This window comes from Oncorhynchus nerka, linkage group LG21 (genome assembly GCF_034236695.1).
Source record: "Oncorhynchus nerka isolate Pitt River linkage group LG21, Oner_Uvic_2.0, whole genome shotgun sequence".
Classification (NCBI taxonomy): domain Eukaryota; kingdom Metazoa; phylum Chordata; class Actinopteri; order Salmoniformes; family Salmonidae; genus Oncorhynchus; species Oncorhynchus nerka.
In genome coordinates this window covers 25957182-25982511 of record NC_088416.1, presented here as the reverse complement: position 1 = coordinate 25982511, position 25330 = coordinate 25957182, and the positions used below count along the sequence as shown (strand labels likewise).

General features: G+C 39.7%; 3 protein-coding genes across 5 annotated transcripts; 2 read left to right on the top strand and 1 right to left on the bottom strand.

The window, feature by feature from the left end:
- Positions 1-523: 523 nt before the first annotated feature.
- Positions 524-3761, top strand: LOC115104188 (lysine-specific demethylase 8-like). Its single transcript, XM_065006475.1, has 8 exons — positions 524-612; positions 1077-1538; positions 1737-1909; positions 1987-2119; positions 2206-2253; positions 2947-3096; positions 3218-3310; positions 3468-3761. Exons 1-8 carry the CDS (start codon positions 601-603, stop codon positions 3624-3626), a joined length of 1230 nt encoding a protein of 409 aa, XP_064862547.1. The 5' UTR covers positions 524-600; the 3' UTR covers positions 3627-3761.
- Positions 3762-4242: 481 nt separating this feature from the next.
- LOC115104191 (non-structural maintenance of chromosomes element 1 homolog) lies at positions 4243-25208 on the bottom strand. Of its 3 annotated transcripts, XM_029625465.2 has the most exons (9): positions 25093-25194; positions 19713-19813; positions 6346-6478; positions 6014-6135; positions 5840-5917; positions 5595-5741; positions 5370-5486; positions 4896-5022; positions 4243-4710 (listed from the first exon to the last, which is right to left on the bottom strand). In XM_029625465.2, the coding sequence occupies exons 3-9, from the start codon at positions 6461-6463 to the stop codon at positions 4610-4612; spliced, it is 810 nt and encodes a 269-aa protein (XP_029481325.1). In that variant the 5' UTR covers positions 6464-6478; positions 19713-19813; positions 25093-25194; the 3' UTR covers positions 4243-4609. The 3 variants fall into 3 exon arrangements, with proteins under 3 accessions (XP_029481325.1, XP_029481322.1, XP_029481324.1); XM_029625462.2 differs by lacking the exon at positions 19713-19813 and having other exon boundaries at positions 25093-25208; XM_029625464.2 differs by lacking the exons at positions 19713-19813; positions 25093-25194 and adding an exon at positions 7463-7570.
- On the top strand, positions 8681-12547 carry LOC115104190 (uncharacterized; the record flags this gene model as incomplete). The annotated part of the gene is made up of 7 exons (XM_065006474.1): positions 8681-8866; positions 8972-9116; positions 9212-9299; positions 9419-9469; positions 10628-10655; positions 11049-11125; positions 11266-12547. Coding segments are annotated over 7 exons (1758 nt in total), but the record flags the coding sequence as incomplete, so codon positions are not given.
- Positions 25209-25330: the final 122 nt, after the last annotated feature.

Here is a 25330-nt window from a genome sequence, read left to right as displayed (position 1 = left end):
GCCTTATTGCTATTATAAACTGGTTACCAACGTAATTAGAGCAGTAAAAATAAATGTTCTGTCATACCCATTATCATACCCATGGTATACTGTCTGATATACCACAGTTGTCAGCCAATCAGCATTCAGGGCTCGAACCACCCAGTTTATAATTATAACTAACCATTGTTTTATCGTGATGGGAGAATCTGGGGTAAGTTACAGTACAGTATTTTCAACCTAAATTTCGTTTCTCCGTAAAAACGAATGTGGGGACAGGCGTCTTTTTAGGTATTTTTTAAACCTGCTAAATTAGGTTAGCCAATGGCAAATTACAAATACATAAAGAATAATAGCGCCATTTCCCGGCTGAAGAGCTAATATGTCACTAGTCAGCACAGCTGGAGAATACAAATTGTCCACTCTCCAGACCGGAGCTGGCAGGATAGATGTATTTTGCTTAATAACGTTGTTGTTTTTTACGAAAAATGTGCTTCGTGTGCAAAATAATGTGATATTACTGTTTGCATGATCGAACCCTATCATCACGTCGACAAGGAACAGAAATAATGTTTTCGTTTTCTACACGGAGCTCTTTTATTGTAACACCAACGTCTACACATGTCAACAACGGTAACTAAAAGTGTTTTGTGCAATATCCAAATTACTAGACCGTTTACTATTTCTTTGTCCACATTTTACAATCTCATTCTCGGGGTATTAAAGAGGACATGTGCCCAGGGATGATACGTTTGCTTGGGGAAGAGCCAAACAGTATTTCATTAGATATCTGATCCATTGTAACAATATTTGGGGATAGGGCTTTTTTTCTTGCTCTTACCGGACCGGTGCAGGGGTCTCGCTCCCTGAAAATCTCTCCAAATTTAATTCAGTGACATGTCATACTTGAGTAAGGATATGGAAAATTGTGGTTTTAATAGAAGTCTTGTGTATTCTTGATTATAGTTAACAGGTAGCAAAGGTTTTGCAGGTAGGCAGCCCCCAGCTAGCTAAGTTATAACATTAGTGGTTTTCAGACCAGATTCATTGTGCACTGTACCTTTTGATTGGGTCTAACAGTTCACTCTATTCCACAGCACGAGTATATGGCAGAACTGTGGTCAGCTATCTCTGCTGCTTTGCCTGTGACAGAGGCAGAATTTCCACTTGACTTCGGTGAAAAAGTTGAGCCTTCTGTGGTGGATGTGCTGAAACGTTGCAGGCAGCAGCTGTACACCAGGAGCGGTCGATGGAGGCAAAACGCTCAGATAATCTTGGACTTTTCCTGGGAGAGGCTCAATACAGGAACGTGGCGTGATGTGGACAAGGAGTGGAGGTGTTTGTATTCATATGGCTGCCTGTTCAAAGTAGCTGCCCTATGCCGTGATGATGCCTCACCAGCTACAGTGCAGGAGGCCATACGGACATGTGACTTGGGCCTGCTCATGGGGGCAGCCATCATGGACAATATTTTACAAACCATTGTAAGGATCCTGCAAAATGATATCGGGAAGAGGCACTCCAATGAGGAGAATCCTAGTGAAGGAGTTCGTGCCAAGGTTGATTTCATATCTTAGACTGTGTATATTGTGGCCTCTTGCTTTCTAACCAGTCTATGAGCCTGTGTCATATCCCTTTTGTTTTTTCTCATAATTTTCTTAAAGGCTAGTAGGCTATTTTAGTTTGCTTTGCATATTGCTTATTCTCCAAGTCAAACTGTGTGTTAGATTATGCTATGTTTAAATTCTTCTCAACAGAAAATGAAGGTTGACTGTGTGTCAGTGCCTGTGGTCAAGCAGGCTCTGGCAGTACCAAGGATACACTGTCCATCATTGGAGAGCTTCAAGAAAGACTACTTGGATCCCCAAAAGTCAGTCATATTAGAGGGTATCATAGATCACTGGCCAGCCTTCAAAAACCACCCTTGGAGGTACCTTTTTCTATATTTTGTGTCCCTTTCCCTTACCTTCTCATAGTCCCCTAGACACCTCTGTTGATTTTTGTTGATTTAGAATACCTGCAAACTGTTGCTGGTTGTCGGACTGTACCTGTTGAAGTAGGCTCAAGATATACCGATGAGGAATGGTCACAGACACTCCTTACGGTCAATGAATTCATCAATCGCTATATTGTTGTGAAAGTAAGTACTTCCTCGTGAAAAATATTGCCCCAAGGATAGACTTTTTTCACTCAATTCCTAATCCTACTCTCTCTCACTCGCATTAGGACACATCAAGTTTGGGATATCTTGCTCAGCACCAGCTATTTGATCAGGTTGGTTATTGCCCTGTCCTGTTTTTTACATAACACATTTGAGTGAGGATGTCAGTGTTGATTATATACTTAACTAAAATAAACACATGTAAATGGATGCTTTCATGACCTGAAATAAAATATCCCAGAAATGTTTCTCTCAAATGTTGTGCAGCAATTTGTTTACATCCCTCTTTGTGAGCATTCCTTTGCCAAGATAATCTATCGACCTGACAGGTGTGGCATATCAAGAAACTGATTAAACAGCATGATCAATACAGGTGTACCTTGTGCTAGGGACAAAGGATCACTGTAAAATGTGCCGTTTTGTCACACAACACAATGCCACAGATGTCTCAAGTTCTGGGGGAACGTGCAATTGGCATTGCTCTCCAGTGGGTGGGCCTATGCCCTCCCAGGCCCACCCATGGCTGCACCCCTGCCCAGTCATGTGAAATCCATAGATTAGGGCCTAATGAATTTATTTCAATTTACTTATTTCCTCTATGATCTGTAACTTAGTGAAATTGTTGCATGTTGCAGTTATATTTTTGTTCACTACAAAACTAAAATACAGCAAATGTACATTTGACTGGAAATGTAGGATACAGGCTTCTGTAATCCTTGCCTCTATTTTTGTATTGTACAAAATATACATTGAAAGCATACAAGTTTGTTACAAAAACAGTTTTGTTCAATGTACTCTTTTCCAAGGTCCCCGAGCTGAAAGACGACATCCGTATCCCTGACTACTGTTGTCTTGGTGAGGGAGATGAAGATGACATCACAATCAATGCTTGGTTTGGGCCAGGAGGTACAGTGTCCCCCCTTCATCAGGATCCTCAACAGAACTTCCTGGCTCAGGTGAGTCCAACACATCCAGCGAGTAGGATCAGACTCACAGCAATTTGGACCCTGCCAGAGATGTGATCCTGTATTTTTGCCAATCATAATTTGGTGACATGGTTTCCCTATTGTGTAACAGGTGGTTGGGAGAAAGTACATTCGTCTGTATTCCCCTGAGGACACTGAGAAACTCTACCCTCACCAATTGCAGCTCCTACACAACACTAGTCAGGTTAACATTACATTTAATCTCTTCATGTACCAGATCTATGATCTTAAAAACAATCTAGCATATAAGTGCTCTACCTAAACTGTTAGTGCTGCACACTTTGAATGGGAGAAATTAGTCAAGTGTTTGCCATTTAAACACAAAGCTTTCTTTAATGCAGGTGGAGAGCCCAGACGTGGTGCGATTCCCAGAGTTTGTGAAGGCTCCCTACTTAGAGTGTGTGTTGCAACCTGGGGAGGTCTTGTTCATCCCAGTCAAGCACTGGCATTACGTGCGTTCTTTGGAGCTCAGCTTTTCTGTGAGCTTCTGGTGGTCATGACCCATGAGGGATCCAGATTCAGGTTGTTTTTAGTCAGAATTTTAGTTATTGCAGTGGTCTTGTAAAATGCAAGTCCTGTGCTCACGCATGTTGTGACTTAAGTCTGAATGTTATTTTCATAAACAATCATTAACATGTCTGTCCTTTCATTGCTTCAGCACTGAGCCTCGCCCACCAAATGGCTTTCAAAACACCTGATTCTATAAACAAATTAATGGTTACGTGTCAAATGGTAATTCAAAAAGGAATAAGGTTGGAAACAAGTCCCAATCTACATAGTTCGCAACTTAAAGGCAATTAATATTGAAGAATTACGGGAAATCTGCTCAACTCAACTTAAGTAGAGGAAAATAGCCTATCACATAATTAAAAGTATCCCACCTCATATCCATGACAAAGGAAAGCCAGTTGTATTCAATCTGTCAACACTTGAATGTGATTATGGCACACATTGAATGCCAAGCTACCTGCATGATTGGCGCTTGCTTCCACTCATTACTACATTACATGAAGGAGCAGTTGATGTATGCTCATGGAGTTGTTACCCATTTAATTTGATAGGGTATGCTTTTTCAAATTAGCATATTTAATTGTTCCCGCAGATACTCAGATTAGGTCATTTCCATAATTTATTCAAATAAGGCAGTACTATTCTAATTTAACAACCTAATGAACCACAGGCACAAATGATGTAAACACAACTTTCCATTTAAACTGCCTGAAAGAATGATTGTAGTTGCCACACTTCCCAGAATTGCTCCCCTAGAAAGTAACTTAATAAAATTAAGATAATCAAGTTAAGAGGATCTCACGGGAGACCATTGACAATTCAATGAAAGATGTTCTCCTGAAAGTATCTAACATTTGATATACAATTATAAAAACGTTTTCAACTTTCAAACTTAACTAAATTGATTTGTACATTTGAATGAAGGCAAAACATTGTACTGAAAGTTCTGACAGCTATACATGCATCCGTGAGGTTATGACCTCCTGGTCCGAGCTGTAGACCGAGGAGTGGGGGCCGTATTCTCTTTGGCTGCTGACTGAGTCTCGCTCTGAGAGGACAGAGATCTATACACATCTATAGGGAAGAGAAGGGGAAATTAAATCATATGAATGACTAGATAAGGTAGGTAAATATGTTTATTCTTTGTCTGAGTCGAAACAGATGAAAGTGATATGTATACACAGACCTTTATACAAACTATTATAGACTATCATGGTACAACTTGTGTTGCAATTCTTTGATCAGTGTAACATTATTACCTGGGATCTCATGTGGCCAGAAGTCCTCACAGGCAGGGCATCGTGGATCAGTCCTTCCTTTGAAGTATCTGGCGACACAAGGGGTGTGGATTTTGATGCCACATGTAGGATTTTCACACATCTGGCACTGAGAGGTAAAAAAATACCATATTATTACAAAAATGATGCATGAAACCAAATGCTTTGCCAAGAAAGCCAGGCTATATCAGTGGTGTCAATCCCATTTTAAATTCAGTCAACATATTTTGAGTAGCAACTACACCATTCATGAGAAGCATATCCAACGCAACATTAAACATTCATATCTACCTTTGAACAGAGAGCAGAGGATTGAGAAAAGTGAGTTTGGGAATCTGACAAAAATCAGATGTTCCACCAATTTGGATTTGACACGGGGTCCAATTTAGCTAGCAGGAGGAATACATTAGATGCAACTTATTTACTGTAATTTAAATTGAAGTTGTATCACTTTACCTGCAAGGCCACATTGTGACAGATGTGGCAGACCTTGACCTGGTCTTGATACAACATCCGAATATATTGCTCCATCTCCATTATACATCGAGTGGAGAGAGAGTAGTCACCATTTTTCTGAAGAAAAGATAAAACACAGATTGCAAGTCAATCAGTGGCAAAAGAACGTGAGTGCCCACAAGAAGCAATAACTGCATGCATAGAATGGGTCTTCAGAGACGGCACCTCATTCAGCCACTTATCCTGAACAAGCCTGTTCAGTACATGTTCAGTTTCTCTTTTCTTTAGCTTCTTTGTCTGGAGGCTGTCGGCACAGTTAAGAATGTCTGTGGAAGAGGCGGTTCCATTGTCAGAGTCCACAATCAGGTCCATCTAAAAAAAATATAAGAACATGCCAGTTATTACAGAGATATTCAAATGTTATTTAAGTCTTGTCAGTCATCAGCATTTACTAAAAACAGCCTACTCACTGTTTTTCGGAATAATTCCAACTCGTTGTCTGCATAATCAGTTGACATCCTGGTCACATCAGTTTCAGCCATGTTCACCTGGACGGGAGAAGATGTCAACAGGAAAAATAAGAGCAGTTCATGATGGTTGTAGTAGTAAAATAACTTTGAATTAATTGTATTAGTGTCACTGACCAAAGCATGGTACTGAAGACCATCCTCCTCAGATATCCCTTTTCTGATCTGCATGAACATGGGCTGTAGCTGGGCATTGATAACCTCAATGAATTCATCAAGTTTATCATGAGCATAGTGTGCTGTATAAAAAGGGGTACATGTGAGTGAGTGGCCCTCAACAAAAACAGACCTAGATTAAGCCTATTCCTGGATTTAAAGGCACTTTCAATAGAGAATCTCTATTGTGTCTAGAAAACTGGACCTTTGAGTTTAAAGGTTTACCATGCTGACACAAAATAAACAGTAGAGGACCCGGGGGGCAAAATAGTATGCAGCTATGCTGTTCTTACCACCGTGTCTCACACAGCAATGCCGGTGGAGAGCCCTTGCCTTGGCACCATCAATGATCCCATTGACCATCATGGTTTGCAGGAACCTTTTATGGCTTTCTCCCTGTGGTCGAGCCATGGTGCAAGGAAAGCCCTAGAAAACATTCAACAACTATTTTGAATAAGCAGCATTTGAGGGTGTGAGATTCCATTGCACCTCACACGATGTGGTTGACCAAGAATTGCTAGTGCCTGGGCACACACATCGACAAGGTTAGGAGAATTAGCGTAGCAGGTTAGGAGACGGAGGTTGATGTTAGGAAAAGATCTGCTATGGAAAATCACTGTATCAACGTGGGCTGAAAAGATATGTATATAAAGACAAAATACTGGTCCGTTTCTTTACCGTTTTTACTGTATTCTTCACATTGCTCATTCTACTATTTTTATTTAACTAGGCAAGTCGGTTAAGAACAAATTCCTAAATTCCAAAACCCTAACGACGCTTGGCCAATTGCGTGCCACCCTATAGGACTCCCAATCACGGCCGGTTGTGATACAGTCTGAAATCGAACCAGGGTCTGTAGTGACGCCACTAGCACTGAGATGCAGTGCCTTAGACTGCTGTGCCACTCGGGAGCCCCATAATATACTGTATCTACCACTGTACATTGCATTTTGTTAGCAACACTTTATTTAGACACTGGATTCTCGACAAAGGTCACTGTAATATGTCTAATGTTGTATATTACACATTATTTGGAAATATATTTTTGTTGTGCCCTCAAGGTATTCAGACCCCTTGACTTTCAAATGTTATTTGTCACATGTGCCGAATACAACAGGTGTAGACCTTACAGTTAAATGCTTACTTACAAGCCATTAACCAACAATGCAGTTTTAAGAAAATAAGTGTTAAGAGTCTTCTTGGGTATGACACTACAAGCCATAACTGCTACTGTGTACGGCAACGCGACCAATAAACTTTGATTTCGCTAGTCAGTTAACATTATTAACCAACGAAAGCTAAACAGCAGTAACAACAGGTCAGAAAATGTTCCGGACAAAATAGACCAGCACCAGCATATATCAAAAAACAAATAGATACAAACTTTAAAACAACAGCATCTCCACTCACCAGGCAAGTAAGTCCTTGCTCTATTTTGGTTCTTCTACTTCTGTCAAAAGTTAGCTAGCTAGCTTTGTTTACGCGGGTTGAACGCGAGACTTGAAAGGGCCTACCTCTTCCCTTGCAGTTACGTTAAACGGTGTTTTTGGAAAACCACCTTGAAGACAAGGTGCTACCGCCCCCAAGCGGACTGGTAGACCAAACTTAGTACATTAGCTCTGGTTTAGATTGGAAACTCAGTGGCTCAGTGTTCCATGTCTCTATCTGCAACCGGACTTCCCGGCAATAGATCAAGTTGCAAAAATATTTCTAAATTATTAAGATGTCATTGTTGGAATTTGAAGTTGGTATGATCATAGGAGGGGGGGGGGCGACCAAAAGACCTTCCCATGAAAGGTGTGTCCTGTTGGAACTGTAATTTCCAGTAAGCAATTCGTAGTTGTCAAAACCGCAGCTATTTCTATTTCTGTAAAGTGACAAATGATTGTTATTACTGTAGATCGTATTGAAGACTATATACTGTATTATATATTCATTGTTTTTTGTTTGTTCTTTTAAAGGAATGAGTATGCCCTCAAAATTATAATATATCATTGTGTGGGTGAGTGACTTTCTATATCTCTAAGTAATCAAGGAAATCCAGTGGGAAAGTTAAGTCTATTGACAAAAGCAACAACTGTAGACCCACAAAAACCATATTACTGTATTAATAATCACTTCTTCACATTTAGGCTAACATGTAGCCTATTTTAAATTGCAGGAATTTAAACACTAACTATGACAAAAGTATGGTTTGTCATTTTACAACTGACAAGTCTAAGTGTGCTGAATACAGCATGACATTGAACAAATTGGACGCACAAAATATGTACGTTTATTATTGTTTAGGTTTTTCTATTGTCGATGTTAATCTCACCAAGAAGTCATATTTCATTTCAAAACTGCATAATTATTCAACTTATTTCCCAGAGGCAAGAATGATTGTACTTTCAAGGAAAAGGAGAGGTCCAATGATGTTTCCAAATGTGGATGCTCTATTGATCCAATGCACCTTATTATTGTGGAGGAGTTTAATGCAACACTGGAATTCTGGGAAGCGCCTAAATTCCGAAGTCCTCTGTATCAAATGCAGCACTGAGTTGCATCTACATACGCAGATTGCTATTTGAAAATGAATTACTGTTATAATGAATATTGCATGAAACTAAACCATGCTTTAATTGATTGATATGTCAAACCATCCCTATCATTGCCCTGTACAGAAAAACCCAAAACCCCACCATCCAAGAGGTGAAACCAACAGAAAATGGGAATTTCCTGGTCAAATGGAAGACAAACTACCCTGATAATGAAGAGTTTTCTAAGAACTTGATTGCCGAATTGAGCTACAGAAAGAAAGGAGAAACAGATGAGGTAAAGGATGGGGATATAATAAATCCCTCATATTACATCATTCCCCTGTTTGCTATCACATCAGCAAGACAACTTTCCCTCTGGCCCTTTCCTTTGTTCCTACAGGTGTCCAAAAATGAATCAACAACTTCCTATGAATTACTTGGCAGAGACTTGGAGCCAAACACCATTTATGCTCTGAAGGTCAGAACCTATACTGCCCGGAGCGGCCGTTTCAGTGACTGGAGTGAAGAGTTGGAATTCACTAACCGTAAGTGATTAAATGAGATTTATCATCCATGGGTTTTCAAACCTTAATTCCACTTTCACCTTGTAGCTCATTGTATATTCTTCTCTGCTCCACAGCTGCATCATCTCGGAAAGTGCTCCAGATTGTTTTCAGCTGCATTGCTGTTATCATCATCACAAGTGCTTTGTTTTGGTGCAGTGTTAGGTAAGTTGTCCTGACATGTCTGTAGGTGACAGTATGTCTGTTTCCACAAACATATTTTATCATACAGCTTCATATAGGCCCTATAGGCTTTCAAATCCTCCTATTTTCCCCCTCTGCAGACTCAAAACCAAGTTGTGGGATAATATTCCTAAATGTGCAAACCCAGACCTTTTGTACAGTGGGGCAAAAAAGTATTTAGTCAGCCACCAATTGTGCAAGTTCTCCCACTTAAAACGATGTGAGGCCTGTAATTTTCATCATAGGTACACTAGACAAAATGAGGGAAAAAAATCCAGAAAAATCACATTGTAGGATTTTTTATTAATTTATTTGCAAATTATGGTGGAAAATAAGTATTTGGTCACCTACAAACAAGCAAGATGTCTGGCTCTCAACTTCTTCTTTAAGAGGCTCCTCTGTCCTCCACTCGTTACCTGTATTAATGGCACCTGTTTGAACTTGTTATCAGTATAAAAGACACCTGTCCACAACCTCAAACAGTCACGCCAAACTCCGCTATGGCCAAGACCAAAGAGCTGTCAAAGGACACCAGAAACAAAATTGTAGTCCTGCACCAGGCTGGGAAGACTGAATCTGCAATAGGTAAGCAGCTTGGTTTGAAGAAATCAACTGTGGGAGCAATTATTAGGAAATGGAAGACATACAAGACCACTGATAATCTCCCTCGATCTGGGGCTCCACGCAAGATCTTACCCCGTGTGGTCAAAATGATCACAAGAACGGTGAGCAAAAATCCCAGAACCACACGGGGGGACCTAGAATGACCTGCAGGGAGCTGGGACCAAAGTAACAAAGCCTACCATCAGCAAGGGCATTGAAGATGAAATGTGGCTAGATCTTTCAGCATGACAATGATCCCAAACACACCGCCCAGGCAACGAAGGAGTGGCTTCGTAAGAAGCATTTCAAGGTCCTGGAGTGGCCTAGCCAGTCTCCAGATCTCAACCCCATAGAAAATCTTTGGAGGGAGTTGAAAGTCCGTGTTGCCTAGCAACTGCTCTAGAGGAGATCTGCATGGAGTCTGAAAACCTTGTGAAGACTTACAGAAAACGTTTGACCTCTGTCATTGCCAACAAAGGGTATATAACAAAGTATTGAGATAAACTTTTGTTATTGACCAAATACTTATTTTCCACCATAATTTGCAAATAAATTCATAAAAAATCCTACAATGTGATTTTCTGGATTTTTCTTTCTCATTGTCTGTCATAGTTGAAGTGTACCTATGATGACAATTACAGGCCTCTCATCTTTTTAAGTGGGAGAACTTGCACAATTGGTGGCTGACTAAATACTTTTTTTGCCCCACTGTATATGGTTCCAAGAGTACCTAAGGTGAGGCTCTATCTCCAATTATAAACTGGGTGTTTTGAGTCCTGAATGCTGATTGTCTGAAGGCCGTGATATATCAGAGCCTATACCACGGGTATGACAACAAAAATAATTTTACTGTTCTAATTGGTAACCAGTTTAGAATAGCAATAAGGCACCTCAGCAGTTTGTGCTGTATGGCCAATATACCACAACTAAGGGCTGTGTACAGGAACTCCACGTTGCGTTGTGCATAAGAACAGCCCTTAGCCGTGGCATATTGGCCATATACCACACCTCCTCAGGCCTTCCTGCTGAAATATTCTGTTTAAATAAACTGTAAACCTTCATTACTTTCCTACTGTAATTCCTTCCATTTGTGTATTTGCATTTAGTGATGTTTGTTCTCCATCACAGGTATTGTCTCCTCCCAAAATACTTTTATCCTCCATCTATGTTGATTCTTCGAAAATGGACACTGAAGGAAAAACATGGTGAGCATATTGATGCAATATAAACATAGCAAAATTAAAAAGGCGTTTTCGTGTTGTCCTATTCGCGTCAGCATTCAAGTCCTTGCAATGAAAATAAGCTTTAGATCAATGTAACTTTCCCGCTGGTATTTTCCCTACAGGACAAACCCTGCGACAGTAGATGGGAGCAGTGGAAGAGGCTGTGGCTCAGAGCTTGACTCATCGTCTTCCCTGGGTCATGCCCACACATGTTCCATGAGCCCGGAGCCTAGTAATGTGCAGATCATTAGCCATCTTCAAGAGGCCCTGAGCAAAGTCTTTCCCTGGAATTTTAATGGGAATCCTCAGTCATTGCTCTTAGCCCCTCCTATGACAGATGATGGTACAGAAATGAACTGCCCTGAGTCAAATCGAGACATTGGTGTGTGTTCATCCGACTACAATCCTCTTCATTTCATGAGTGAGTCTGGAGGCTCTTGTTACAACAATATTACCTACTCCCCCTCAGTACCCCTCAACTCCCTTCAAGAGTTAACAAGCAAAACGTCCTCATTTCCTACGCGGCCTCTGCTCTTTTGTAACTCCTCCTACTATTCTGGTGAGGCTGATGTGTTGAAAAATGGCCATCCACAGCTGTTTCTTGGTACTGGTCAACAAGACCTTAACTTGTCCACTAATTGTAAAACCTTCTTGCAAACCGACAATTCATATCACCCGTGTGATGGCGCCAGTGATGATTCAGAGACTACCACGTCATCAGAGGACACCAGTCTGATCTACGGTTCTAACGTGTCCGATGTTATCAGTGTCGTTGCTGGATATCAGAGCTTCAGTGAGGCGGTTGGTAAGGACAGTGAGAGAGGAACTGATGCCTTCATAGATGTGCCACTGCCACTTAAGGGTTTCCAGGATGTGGACAGAGAGCCTCTGATTTACGATGTGGATCCATGTTACCACAGCCTGCCTGACCCTGGATGCAGCCTCCCCCCGAGTGATGGCAATTATCAGGCTTTACAGAGCCTGGGACAAAATTGCCCAGATCAGTGGGTTTCAGACAAACTGCTGAACAAATGTCTGGAGACTGAGATCCCTCAAAGCTCCATGGGGAACATGCCTCTAAATGTCATACCCAACTCACAGGGAGGACAATGTCGGATACCTGGAAGTCCCTTTCTTACTGCTTTCTGTTCAGACCAAGCCATGCAAATAGACAATGACAGCTCTTATCATTGTGTGCGATTATACGGTAGACACTTTTGCACTTCACAATTAATTTTATTATATATATGTTTTTCTATATTATACAAACAGTTTGAATACCATTCTGCCATGAAAATGCTGTAGTCTCAAGTTCAGAAATGTTCCACTTTTTGGATGTACTGCTTCTGTAAATAAACATTTGTGTGTGGGAAACTGCAACAGTTAATTGTTGAAGAGATACAACATGTCTTGTCTTTGCCTCATCTGTCTGAAACATGTTGTTCATCATCTGGGATGGAAAAAAATAAGGATGTGTACTTCAGTTGAAATACTGAGCAATAACATCTAGATTACACATCAAGGTCGTCAAACTAGTCTCCAGCCTCTAAAAGTTACTTCTCTTCTAATGGCTTCCAAAAATAGTCAAATAGTCAGACAGTTTCATTGCATCTGATGCTTGATAGACAAAATAGTGTTAACAGTATAACCCTCAAGCATGAGGTTGAATTTCTGAAGAAAAAAGTGGTAGGCCTAGTTCCTTATTGCGTTGTTTCTTGAAACAAGTACATTGCAGCTTCCATGGAAATACACACCCACAAAGTAGAGCCAGCCTCTGATGTCATAGATGTGTTGCGAATCAGGTTAAACAAAAAAATTGGCTTTGTTTAGGGTTATTTTCTGAGGATGAAGTTCATGTTTTGTTTAGGGTTATTTTCTGAGGATGAAGTTCATGTTTTGTAGTGTTTATTGTAGAAAACATAAACACTTTTTTCCCTTCAAAGCTCTTCGCTTAACTGGTGAAGCTTGAATAAAGACTACCTGACTAGTGACACACATAGCGATGGTTTATCATGCAGAAAATTGTGAGGCGTTTGCCAGTTTAACCATCAATAATATTATACGGTTGCAATGAACGAGGCATTCAGCATAATTTCTTTCACAGTATTGTGGTGGTTTTGTGACAGGATGTTTTTGAACAAAGGCCAACATAGAAGTGTGGAGACACAGGAGGGGATTGTGTAAGGCCATTTTCACAGAGCCACAAGTCTGCTATGCCAACTTGTCATGCTTTTATTGAGCAAGTATGCAGGAATACATGGTGCCATTCACAGCTATGTCATACTTCAAATGCTTTGGACAGGCAAAGGAAGTGATGGAATTTACTTTTCACAGGCCTCCTTGCTAAATTGAATTTTTTTGAGGACAAAAAGGCAGCTCAAAGGTCATCTTGAAAATGTGAATTTATTGAGTTATTCTGTCATGGGAACCACTTTCTGTCATGGCCATTTAATAGCTCAAATACCTACAGTTGAAGTCAGAAGTTTACATACACCTTAGCCAAATACACTTAAACACAGTTTTTCACAATTCCTGACATTTAATCAGAGTAAAAATTCCCTGTCGTAGGTCAGTTAGGATCACCGCTTTATTTTAAGAATGTGAAATGTCAGAATAATAGCAGAGAGAATTATTTATTATTTATTTATTTCATCACATTCCCAGTGGGTCAGAAGTTTACATGCAATCAATTAGTATTTGGTAGCATTGCCTTTAAATTGTTTAACTTGGGTCAAACGTTCCGGGTAGCTTTCCACAAGCTTCCCACAATAAGTTGGGTGAATTCTGGCCCATTTCTCCTGACAGAGCTGGTGTAACTGAGTCAGGTTTGTTGGACTCCTTGCTCACACACGCTTTTTCAGTTCTGCCCAAAATAATTAATAGGATTGAGGTCAGGGCCTTGTGATTTCCACTCCACTACCTTGACTTTGTTGTCCTTAAGTAGAGGTCGACCGATTAAACGGAATGGCCGATTAATTAGGGCCGATTTCAAGTTTTCATAACAATCGGAAATCGGTATTTTTGGGCGCGGATTTCCGATTATTATTATTTATTTTATTTTTTTGACCGTTTATTTAACTAGGCAAGTCAGTTAAGAACACATTCTTATTTTCAATGACTGCCTAGGAACTGTGGGTTAACTGCCTTGTTCAGGGGCAGAACGACAGCTTTTCACCTTGTCAGCTCACAGGTTCCAATCTTGCAACCGCACAGTTAACTAGTCCAACGCTCTAACCATTGCACTCCACGAGTAGCCTGCCTGTTACGCGAATGCAGTAGAAACCAGGGTATATTGCTAGCTAGCATGAAACTTATCTTATAAAAAACAATCCATCATAATCACTAGTTATAACTACTAATCCAGTTTAGCAGGCAAAATTAACCAGGTGAAATTGTGTCATTTCTCTTGCGTTCATTGCACGCAGAGTCAGGGTATATACAACAGTTTGGGCTGCCTGGCTCATTGCGAACTAATTTGCCAAAATTGTACGTAATTATGACATACATTGAAGGTTGTGCAATGTAATAAGAATATTTAGACTTAGGGGTGCCACCCGTTAGATAAAATACCGAACGGTTCCGTATTTCACTTAAATAATAAACGTTTTGTTTTCGAAAAGATAGTTTCCGGATTTGATCATATTAATGACCAAAGGCTCGTATTTCTGTGTGTTATTATGTTATAATTAAGTCTGATCTGAAAGAGCAGTCTGACTGAGCAGCAGCAGGCCCGTAATCATTCATTCAAACAGCACTTTTATGCGTTTTACCAGCAGCTCTTCGCAAGCACAGCTCTGTTTATGACTTCAAGCCTATCAGCCTAATGGCTGGTCTAACCAATGTGAAATAGCTAGCTAGTTAGCTGGGTGTGCGCTAATACTGTTTCAAACGTCACTCGCTTTTAGATTTGGAGTAGTTATTCCCCTTGCGCTGCAAGGGCCGCGGCTTTTGTGGAGCGATGGGTAACGATGCTTCGAGTGTGGCTGTTGTCGATGTGTTCCTGGTTCGAGCCCACGTAGGGGCGAGGGGGACGGAAGCTATACTGTTACACTGGCAATACTATAGTGCCTATAAGAACATCCAATAGTCAAAGGTATATGAAATACAAATGGTATAGAGAGAAATAGTCCTATAAATACTATATTAACTACAACCTTAAACTTCTTACCTTGGAATATTGAAGTCTCATGTTAAAAGGAACCACCAACTTTCATATGTTCTCATGTTCTGAGCAAGGAACTTAAACGTTAGCTTTTTTACATGGCACATGTTACTTTCTTCTCCAACACTTTGTTTTTGCATTATTTAAACCAAATTGAACACGTTTCATTATTTATTTGAGGCTAAATTGATTTTATTGATGTTTTATATTAAGTTAAAATAAGTGTTAATTCAGTATTGTTGTAATTGTCATTGTTACAAATAAAAAAATTGGCCGATTAATCGGTATCGGCTATTTTGGTCCTCCAATAATCGGTGTCAGTATCACCGTTGAAAAAGAATAATCGGTCGACCTCTATCCTTAAGTTATTTTGCCACAACTTTGGAAGTATGCATGGGGTCATTTAAAAAATAAAAATGTATTTCACCTTTATTTAACCAGGTAGGCTGGTTCTCATTTGCAACTGCGACCTGGCCAAGATAAAGCGTAGTAATTCGACACATACAACAACACAGAGTTACACATGGAATAAACAAAACATAGTCAATAATACAGTAGAACAAAAGAAAACAAAAAGTCTATATACAGTGAGTGCAAATGAGGTAAGATAAGGGAGTTAATAAGGCAATAAATAGGCCATGGTGGCGAAGTAATTACAATATTGCAATTAAACACTGGAATGGTAGATTGGCAGAAGATGAATGTGCAGGTAGAGATACTGGGGTGCAAAGGAGCAAAATAAATAAATACCAGTATGGGGATGAGGTAGGTAGATAGATGGGCTGTTTACAGATGGCCAATGTACAGGTGCAGTGATCTGTAAACTGCTCTGACAGCTGGTGCTTAAAGCTAGTGAGGGAGATGTGAGTCTCCAGCTTCAGAGATTTTTGCAATTTGTTCCAGTCATGGGCAGCAGAGAACTGGAAGGAAAGACGACCAATGGAGGAATTGGCTTTGGGGGTGACAAGAGAGATATACCTGCTGGAGCGCGTGTTACGAGTGGGTGCTGCTATGGTGACCAGTGAGCTGAGATAAGGTGGGGCTTTACCTAGCAGAGACTTGTAGATAACCTGTAGCCAGTGGGTTTGGCGACGAGTATGAAGTGAGGGCCAACCAACGAGAGCGTACAGGTCGCAATGGTGGGTAGTGTATGGGGCTTTGGTGACAAAACGGATGGCACTGTGACAGACTGCATCCAGTTTGTTGAGTAAGAGTGTTGGAGACTATTTTATAGATGACATCACCGAAGTCGAGGATCGGTAGGATGGTCAGTTTTACAAGGGTATGTTTGGCAGCATGAGTGAAGGATGCTTTGTTGCAAAATAGGTAGCCAATTCTAGATTTAATTTTGGATTGGAGATGCTTAATGTGAGTCTGGAAGGAGAGTTTACAGTCTAACCAGACACCCAGGTATTTGTAGTTGTCCACGTATTCTAAGTCAGAGCCGTGCGGGCTGCGATCAGTTGAAAAGCATGCATTTAGTTTTACTTGCGTTTAAGAGCAGTTGGAGGCCACAGAAGGAGAGTTGTATGGCATTGAAGCTTGTCTGGAGGTTAGTTAACACAGTGTCCAAGGAGGGGCCAGAAGCATACAGAATGGTGTCGTCTGCGTAGAGGTGGATCAGAGAATCACCAGCAGCAAGAGCAACATCATTGATGTATACAGAAAAGAGAGTCGGCCCGAGAATTGAACCCTGTGGCACACCCATAGAGACTGTCAGAGGTCCAGACAACAGGCCCTCCGATTTGACACACTGAACTCTATCAGAGAAGTAGTTGGTAAACCAGTCGAGGCAATCATTTGAGAAACCAAGGCTGTCGAGTCTGCCAATAAGAATGTTGTGATTGACAGAGTCGAAAGCCTTGGCCAGGTCGATGAATACGGCTGTACAGTAAGACCCATTTGCGACCAAGCTTTAAGCTAACTTTTGTTTTTAAAGCTAACTTTAACCCTAGCTTTAACTTCCTGACCGATGTCGCTTCAATATATCAACATAATTTTCCTACCTCATGATGCCATCTATTTCGTGAAGTGCACCAGTCCCTCCTGCAGCAAAGCACCCCCACAACATGATACTGCCACCACCTTGCTTCACAGTTGGGATGGTGTTAATTTTTCAACGCCGATACCGATTACCGAGGTCCAAAAAAAGCAGATATCTATTAAATCATCCGATTTTTATTTATTTATGTATTATATTAAGTTAAAATAAGTGTTCATTCAGTATTGTTGTAATTGTCATTATTACAAATTTTAAAAATGACAATTACAACAATACTGAATGAACACTTATTTTAACTTAATATAATACATCAATAAAATAAATTTAGCCTCAAATAAATAATGAAACATGTTCAATTTGGTTTAAATAATGCAAAAACAAAAGTTTTGGAGAAGAAAGTAAAAGTGCAATCAATATGTGCCATGTAAAAAAGCTAACGTTTAAGTTCCTTGCTCAGAACATGAGAATATATGAAAGCTGGTGGTTCCTTTTAACATGAGACTTCAATATTCCAAGGTAAGAGGTTTTAGGTTGTAGTTAATATTGTATTTATAGGACTATTTCTCTCTATACCATTTGTATTTCATATACCTTTGACTATTGGATGTTCTTATAGGCACTATAGTATGGCCAGTGTAACAGTATAGCTTCAGTCCCTCTCCTCGCCCCTACCTGGGCTCGAACCAGGAACACATCGACTTCAGCCACCCTCGAAGCATCGTTACCCATGCAGAGCAAGGGGAACAACTACTCCAAGTCTCAGAGCGAGTGACGTTGGAAACGCTATTAGCGCTCACCCGCTAACTAGCTAGCCATTTCACATCGGTTACACCAGCCTAATCTCGGGAGTTGAACAGTCATAAACAGCGCAATGCTTGAAGCTTTAGGTACACATTGGAGCAACGACAGTCCTTTTTCGCGAATGCGCACCGCATCGATTATATGCAACGCAGGACACGCTAGATAAACTAGTAATATCATCAACCATGTGTAGTTAACTAGTGATTATGATTGATTGTTTTATAAGATAAGTTTAAATAAACCGTGGCTGCTTACTGCATTTGTGTAACAGGCATGTCTCAAAAGTTAGAGCGTTAGACTAGTTAACTGTAAGGTTGCAAGATTGAATCCCCGAGCTGACAAGGTAAAAATCTGTCTTCTGCCCCTGAACAAGCCAGTTAACCCCACCATTCCTAGGCCGTCATTGAAAATAAGAATGTGTTCTTAACTGACTTGCCTAGTTAAATACAGGTGTAAAAAATTTTTTTTTTTAAAGAAATGAAATAAAAAATTGGCCAAATCGATGTCCAAAAATACTGATTTCCGATAGTTAGGAAAACTTGAAATCGGCCCTAATTAAATCGGCCATTCCGATTAATCGGTCGACCTCTACTCCAAAAAGTACGATCTTTGTCCCCGCGTGCAGTTGCAAACCGTAATCTGGCTTTTTGATGGCGGTTTTGAAGCAGTAGCTTCTTCCTTGCCGAGCCGCCTTTCAGGTTATGTCGATATAGGATATAGATACTTTTGTACCGGATTCCTCCAGCATCTACACAAGGTCCTTTTGCTGTTGTTCTGGGTTTGATTTGCACTTTACGCACCAAAGTACGTTCATCTCTAGGAAACAGAACACATCTCATTACGGAGCGGTATGACGGCTGTGTGGTCCCATGGTGTTTATATTTGCGTGCTATTGTTTGTACAGATGAATATGGTACCTTCAGGCATTTGGAAATTGCTCCCAAGGATGAACCAGACTTGTGGTCTTGGCTGATTTCCCCATGATGTCAAGCAAAGAGGCACTGAGTTTGAAGGTAGACCCTTGAAATACATCCACAGGTACACCTCCAATTGACTCAAATTATGTCAATTAGCCTATCAGAAGATTCTAAAGCCATGACATAATTTTCTGGAATTTTCCAAGCCGTTTAAAGGCACAGTCAACTTAGTGTATGTAAACTTATTTGACCCACTGGAATTGGGATACAGTGAATTGGAAGTGAAATAATCTGTCTGTAAACAATTGTTGGAAAGAATACTTGTGTCATGCACAAAGTAGATGTCCTAACAGACTTGTCAAAACTATAGTTTGTTAATTAACAAGACATTTTTGGAGTGGTTGAAAAATGAGTTTTAATGACTCCAACCTAAGTGTATGGAAACTTCCGACTTCAACTGTATATATTTCTCTGTGTTGCAGGTATGTTAAGCTTCGGTCCAGTTAGTTTTAGAAATACCAGGTGAGCACTTGTAGATTCCAATAGGTAATGTACATTTCAGGACTTATACCACACATTCTTCTTTATGTTTGTATGCAAAGGATCAAGTTGCACAATTGACTAGAAAATAGCACAAAGGAAGAACACTTTAGGATTCTGATTATAATGCAATCAATACTCAATTACCTGTGAAGTACTGTGGGACCTCTGGTGCCCTCACTGGTCCCGCGCTTCTCTAAGGCTCCTCATCCACCTCTTTGATTTATGGGCCCTGCTCTTGAACCTTGCTTGGAAAACAAATTAACTGTAGTGATGTCACATCTTCCTGCCAGTGAGCAACATTAAAATGTCCTTTTTAGAGGGAGAAAATATACATCACTTTTATGGAGTACTAACAATTAAATCACTTTTATCCGGTTCTTTTTAGCTTTCTATCTAAATTGTTGCAAGTGTAATAAAAGGTTTGACAAAGAAGCATTTTAAGGTGAGCATTTGTAATGGAAAATATTTTAGGCTGAAAGTCTGCATCACCTTTAGCAATATGTACCCAGTGGTGTAAAGTAATTAAGTAAAAAAATACTTCAAAGTACTACTTAAGTAGTTTGAGGTATCTGTAGTTTACTTTACTATAACTCCACTACATTCTTAAAGAAAATAATGTACCCTATATACCCCATACATTTTCCCTGACATGGTCTAACTCACGCATTTAAAGAGAAAATCCCTGGTCATCCCCCTGGTCATCCCTACTGCATCTGATCTGGCGGACTCAATAAACACAAATGCTTTGTTTGTAAATTATGTCTGAGTGTTGGAGTGTGCCCCTGGCTATCCGTAAATTTAAAAAGCAAGAAAATTCTGCCGTCTGGTTTGCTTAATATAAGGAATTTGAAATGGTTTATACTTTTACTTTTATTTTTGATACCTAAATATATTTTAGAAATTACATTTACTTTTGATACTTAAGTATATTTAAAACCAAAAACCTTTTTTACTTTTACTCGAGTAGGATTTGACTTTCACTTGAGTAAAAGTAAAGATTCCTTCATATAAAATGACTCAAGTATGACAATTAGGTACTTTTTCCACCACTGTCTGTACCACACCTTTACTATGACATACAGGACCAGAAAGGACTTGCAATAGAAAACAGCACACGCAACCTATTGCCATGGTAGGAAAAAAACGAGAAGTGCATTATCATGAGGATGCAAATGTCTCTGCTTGGACTGAGTTACCATATCTGTTTCCTGTATCTAAGAAAAGGAGAACCGCAACAGTATAGGTGCTACCTGACAGTCTTTAGAAAGGAATAGTTGAAATAGGAGTTGAATTAGAGTACTTTTTATTGTATGATCAACATTACGGTTTCCTTCATTCTGATCTAAACTGGGGCCTACAGTGGTATTTTAGCACCATCTCCTGAGCACAATGTGTCTCACACAATTTATTTTACCTTTATTTAACAAGTCAGTTAAGAACAAATTCTTATTTTCAATGACGGCCTAGGAACAGTGGGTTAACAGCCTGTTCAGGGGCAGAACGACAGATTTGTACCTTGTCAGCTCGGGGGTTTGAATTTGCAACCTTCCGGTTACTAGTCCAACGCTCTAACCACTAGGCTACCCTGCCGCCCCTCTGATATTGAATGTGCAATCTAGAACTTCAATTCCCAGTAAAAAATCTAGTGTTGCACTTGCCCAGTGACGTCTACCAACACTTTGGAAGACACAAACTGAAGAAGAGGTACAAGTAAGCGCACTAGTTGGTTTAAATTAAAATAAATAAATATTAGGTATAAGTAACCTATTTGCAATATGAGTTCCTGTCCTCTGTGGCAACGAGAAGGTACAAACACAATCAGATTATTTTAAAATTTACAATAGACATTCGCTTTATTTATAACAGATACAAACCACCAAATCATTAACAGGCACTTAAGTATGCATGACTGACAACATATAGAATTGTAGAGCCAGTGACACATCAAATCATTGATTGGGTCTTACGAACCGTCACTCCAAAACTAGCGGACTCATTGTCTACGCCTCCCTCTAAACCCCGCCCTTCACGGAAAAAATTATGCCAAAACTCGAATTGAAAAGACTGGCAGTGAAAGCAAAGAAACAGACATCCAAAGCAAAGATACGAGTAGCGTAACCAAAAGGTAGTAAATGCAGGCAAGAGCGTAGGCAAAATGTATTCAATAGGATTGGTTTCTGGGAAGGTTTAACCGGAAATGATTTTTGCATTCGTATTCAAATATGTTTTTTAATCATTTATCATAGAGTTGTGCTCTCGCTTTAAAGCATTCTCTACTTTATTTTTCATGTTCATGATTTATTTCCTTTTGAATTCAATACATATGGCGTAAAATTGACCCCATAGTTGTGTGATGTTTTCATCTGATTGTCAAACAAATCACTTCAAAAAGTACACTACCCGCACAGTTCGATCCACCATAATTCCATAATAATTAATTTAGCTGACACATTGAAATACTGTCTGCTTGCATAACAGTGTCAAAGATATCACATTACACATGCATTGCTATTTTCTCAAGAGATGCTTCAAGAAAGAAATAATTTGTCCACTCCCGTTCCCGAGACAAAATGAACATTTGTTGTACCATTAAGAAATGCATAATTCTGCCCGAGTTATATTATATTAAGCTATAGTACATGTTAGAGGTTAAAGGCCTACAATCAGTGTTTATATCAGTTACTATTCCATTTAATCCTTAAGAATTTAAAGTAGGAATTTTCATGGATACTCTTAAGCAGGATATCAAAGGTGCATGTAAAGAGCTTATCCAGAATAATACTGGGATATGAGCTACTATCCGGAATACTGATAAACGTGGTTATATAGGGGTTGTTAGTAGGCATGCATGATATATCGGTGAACATATAGGAATCGGCCGATATTAGCTAAAAATGCCAACTTCGGTATCGGCCCGATGTCTAGCTCAACGCTGATGTAAAAAAAACAATGTCAAAGCTGACATGCATACCTATATAAACGTAGGTACATGACGTAATGACGCCATGTAAAATTTTGCGCTACACGTGCAACACAGCATTCCTAACCTAGCCCACAATGCCTCCTGTGTGGATCGAGCAAGTCAACAAGTCGAGCAGTCATTTGAAAGAGTAAGAACATTTCCGCAAGACAACTCAAAGGCGAAATCCATTCTCTGACGTGGGTGATGTTGGCTTTCGCCAACTGGTCGAGCACCAGTACACACTACCAAGTGCACTATTTTTCAGATTTTGCCCTACCGGAGTTACACAGTAATGGCGTCACTGCTATTAGCTTCACAACATACATACTATGGAACGCCGTTTGGGTCTTTGCGTGTCAAAAAAGGCACAGTAGCACTGTCAAAGCTGTGCAAAAACACCAGCCTCATCTCGGGAGTTGATAGGCTTGAAGTCATAAACAGCGCAGTGCTTGGCGCACAACGAAGCACTGCTGGCAAAACGCACGAAAGTGCTGTTTGAATGAATGTTTACGCGCCCGCTTCTGCCTACCACCGCTCAGTCAGATACTTGTATGCTCAGTCAGATTATATCCAACGCAGGACACGCTAGATAATATCTAGTAATATCATCAACCATGTGTAGTTAACTAGTGATTATGATTGATTGTTTTTTATAAGATAAGTTTAATGCTAGCTAGCAACTTACCTTGGCTTACTGCATTCGGGTAACAGGCAGTCTCCTTGTGGAGTGCAACAAGAGAGAGGCAGGTGGTTATTGCGTTGGACTAGTTAACTGTAAGGTTGCAAGATTGGATCCCCCGAGCTGACAAGATGAAAATCTGCCGTTCTGCCCCTGAACATGCAGTTAACCCACCGTTCCTAGGCCGTCATTGAAAATAAGAATGTGTTCTTAACTGACTTGCCTGGTTAAATAAAAGGTATAAAAATAATAATAATAATAATAATAATAATAATAAATATAAAGAATTGGCAAATCGGCGCCCAAAAATACTGATTTCCGATTGTTATGAAAACTTGAAATCGGCCCTAATTAAATCGCCCATTCCGATTAATCGGTCGACTTCTAATCTATACCTTATGTAATGCCTTATTGGAACAAATGTATTGATAATATCGGTTGGAAAAAAGTTTGGATGTTGCCACACACATACCTACTTGTTAAAAAAAATTAAGGAAGTTTCCTTTATAATATTTATGAATATTATCCTGCCAACCACTATATGAAGAAGTTTAAAGAAAACAAACTCAAATGGTTCCTTTTGTAATGACCACCCAGAAACAGTGTTGCATCTTTTTGGGCATTGTATTCATGTAAGAAAACTGTCGCAAAACATCAGTAGATTTATAATTGAACACGTTTATGAAGATCTTACACTATTGTGGAGAGATGTACTGCTTGGATTCTTAACCTACGATAGAAATAAGCGTAACAATTTTATGTAATTAATTATTATTATTTTGGCCAAATTTCATATTCACAAATGTAAATTTACAAATGAAACACCACATTGTCTTACCTTACAAAAATTAATTGTAATTTAGTGGAGTATTTTAAGACAATTAAATACTCCACTAAAAAAAAAATCTGCTAGAATAATAAGTGTATGTATGTCCCTTACACAGAACCCAAACCCGCTGCGCGCGTCGACATTGTGCATACATTTATTTTGTCCCCCTACACCAAATGTGATCACGACACGCAGGTTAAAATATCAAAACAAGCTCTGAACCAATGACATTAATTTGAGGACAGGTCAAAAAGCATTTATAGCAATTTAGCTAGTTAGCTTGCTAGTTAATTTGTCCTATTTAGCTAGCTTGTAGTTGCTAGCTAATTTGTCCTGGGACATAAACATTAGGTTGTTATTTTACATGAAATGCACAAGGTCCTCTACTCCGACAATTAATCCACACATAAAATGGTCAACCGAATCGTTTCTAGTCATCTCTCCTCCTTCCAGGCTTTTTCATCTTTGAATTTATATGGTGAAGGGCATTTAAACTTTCACAGTATTACCACGACAACCTGCAACACAGTTCGTCTTTCAATCACCCACGTGGGTATAACCAATGCAGAGATGGCACGTGGGTATGTGCTTCTATAAACCAATGAGGAGATGGAAGAGGCAGGACTTGCAGTTTGATCTGCATCTGCATTGCAGACCCGCACGAGCAGTGTGGGTGCAATAATTGAATAACATAAGATTCCTAATTTTATTTTACAACGCGAGCGCAGTAGTCAGGGTATTATGGTCCTTGTGTAGTGTGATATTGTACTTTGTATATTAGTTATATATACTTGTGTTCCCACATGTACTTCCTATATTGATTTGTTGTTAAAAAATAAAATAAAAAATGTTTGCAAACAGAAAAAATATATAAAATATGCTTCTGTGTAAGGCAACGCGACCAATAAACAATTTAAACCATTAAACTAACCTTAGCCAACGAAAGCTAACCAGCAGTGACAACAGCAACTGTTCCGGACAAAATAGACCAGCGTATAGCAAAAACAAATATATATATATTTTTTAAACTTCAAACAACAGCAACCTCACTCACCTGGCAAATCATTCGTTGCTATGTTTTGTTCATACTGGTTCCTTCTCCTTCTGTCAAAAGTTAGCTAGCTAGCTAGCTTTGTTTACGCAGGTTGAACGTGAGACTTGAAAGGGCCTACCTCTTCCCTTGTAGTTACGTTAACGGTGTTTTTGGAAAACCACCTTGAAGCCAAGGTGCTACCGCCCCCAAGCGGACTGGTAGACCAAATTTAGTACATTAGCTCTGGTTTAGATTGGAA

Coding starts and splice junctions, on each gene's coding strand:
- LOC115104188 (XM_065006475.1), top strand. Junction 1,539..1,736: donor GTGAAGGAGTTCGTGCCAAG/GTTGATTTCATA, acceptor TCTTCTCAACAG/AAAATGAAGGTTGACTGTGT. Junction 3,097..3,217: donor AACAGAACTTCCTGGCTCAG/GTGAGTCCAACA, acceptor ATTGTGTAACAG/GTGGTTGGGAGAAAGTACAT.
- LOC115104191 (XM_029625462.2), bottom strand. Junction 6,136..6,345: donor TTGCTGTGTGAGACACGGTG/GTAAGAACAGCA, acceptor CTTTTTATACAG/CACACTATGCTCATGATAAA. Junction 5,487..5,594: donor AGGATAAGTGGCTGAATGAG/GTGCCGTCTCTG, acceptor TCTTTTCTTCAG/AAAAATGGTGACTACTCTCT.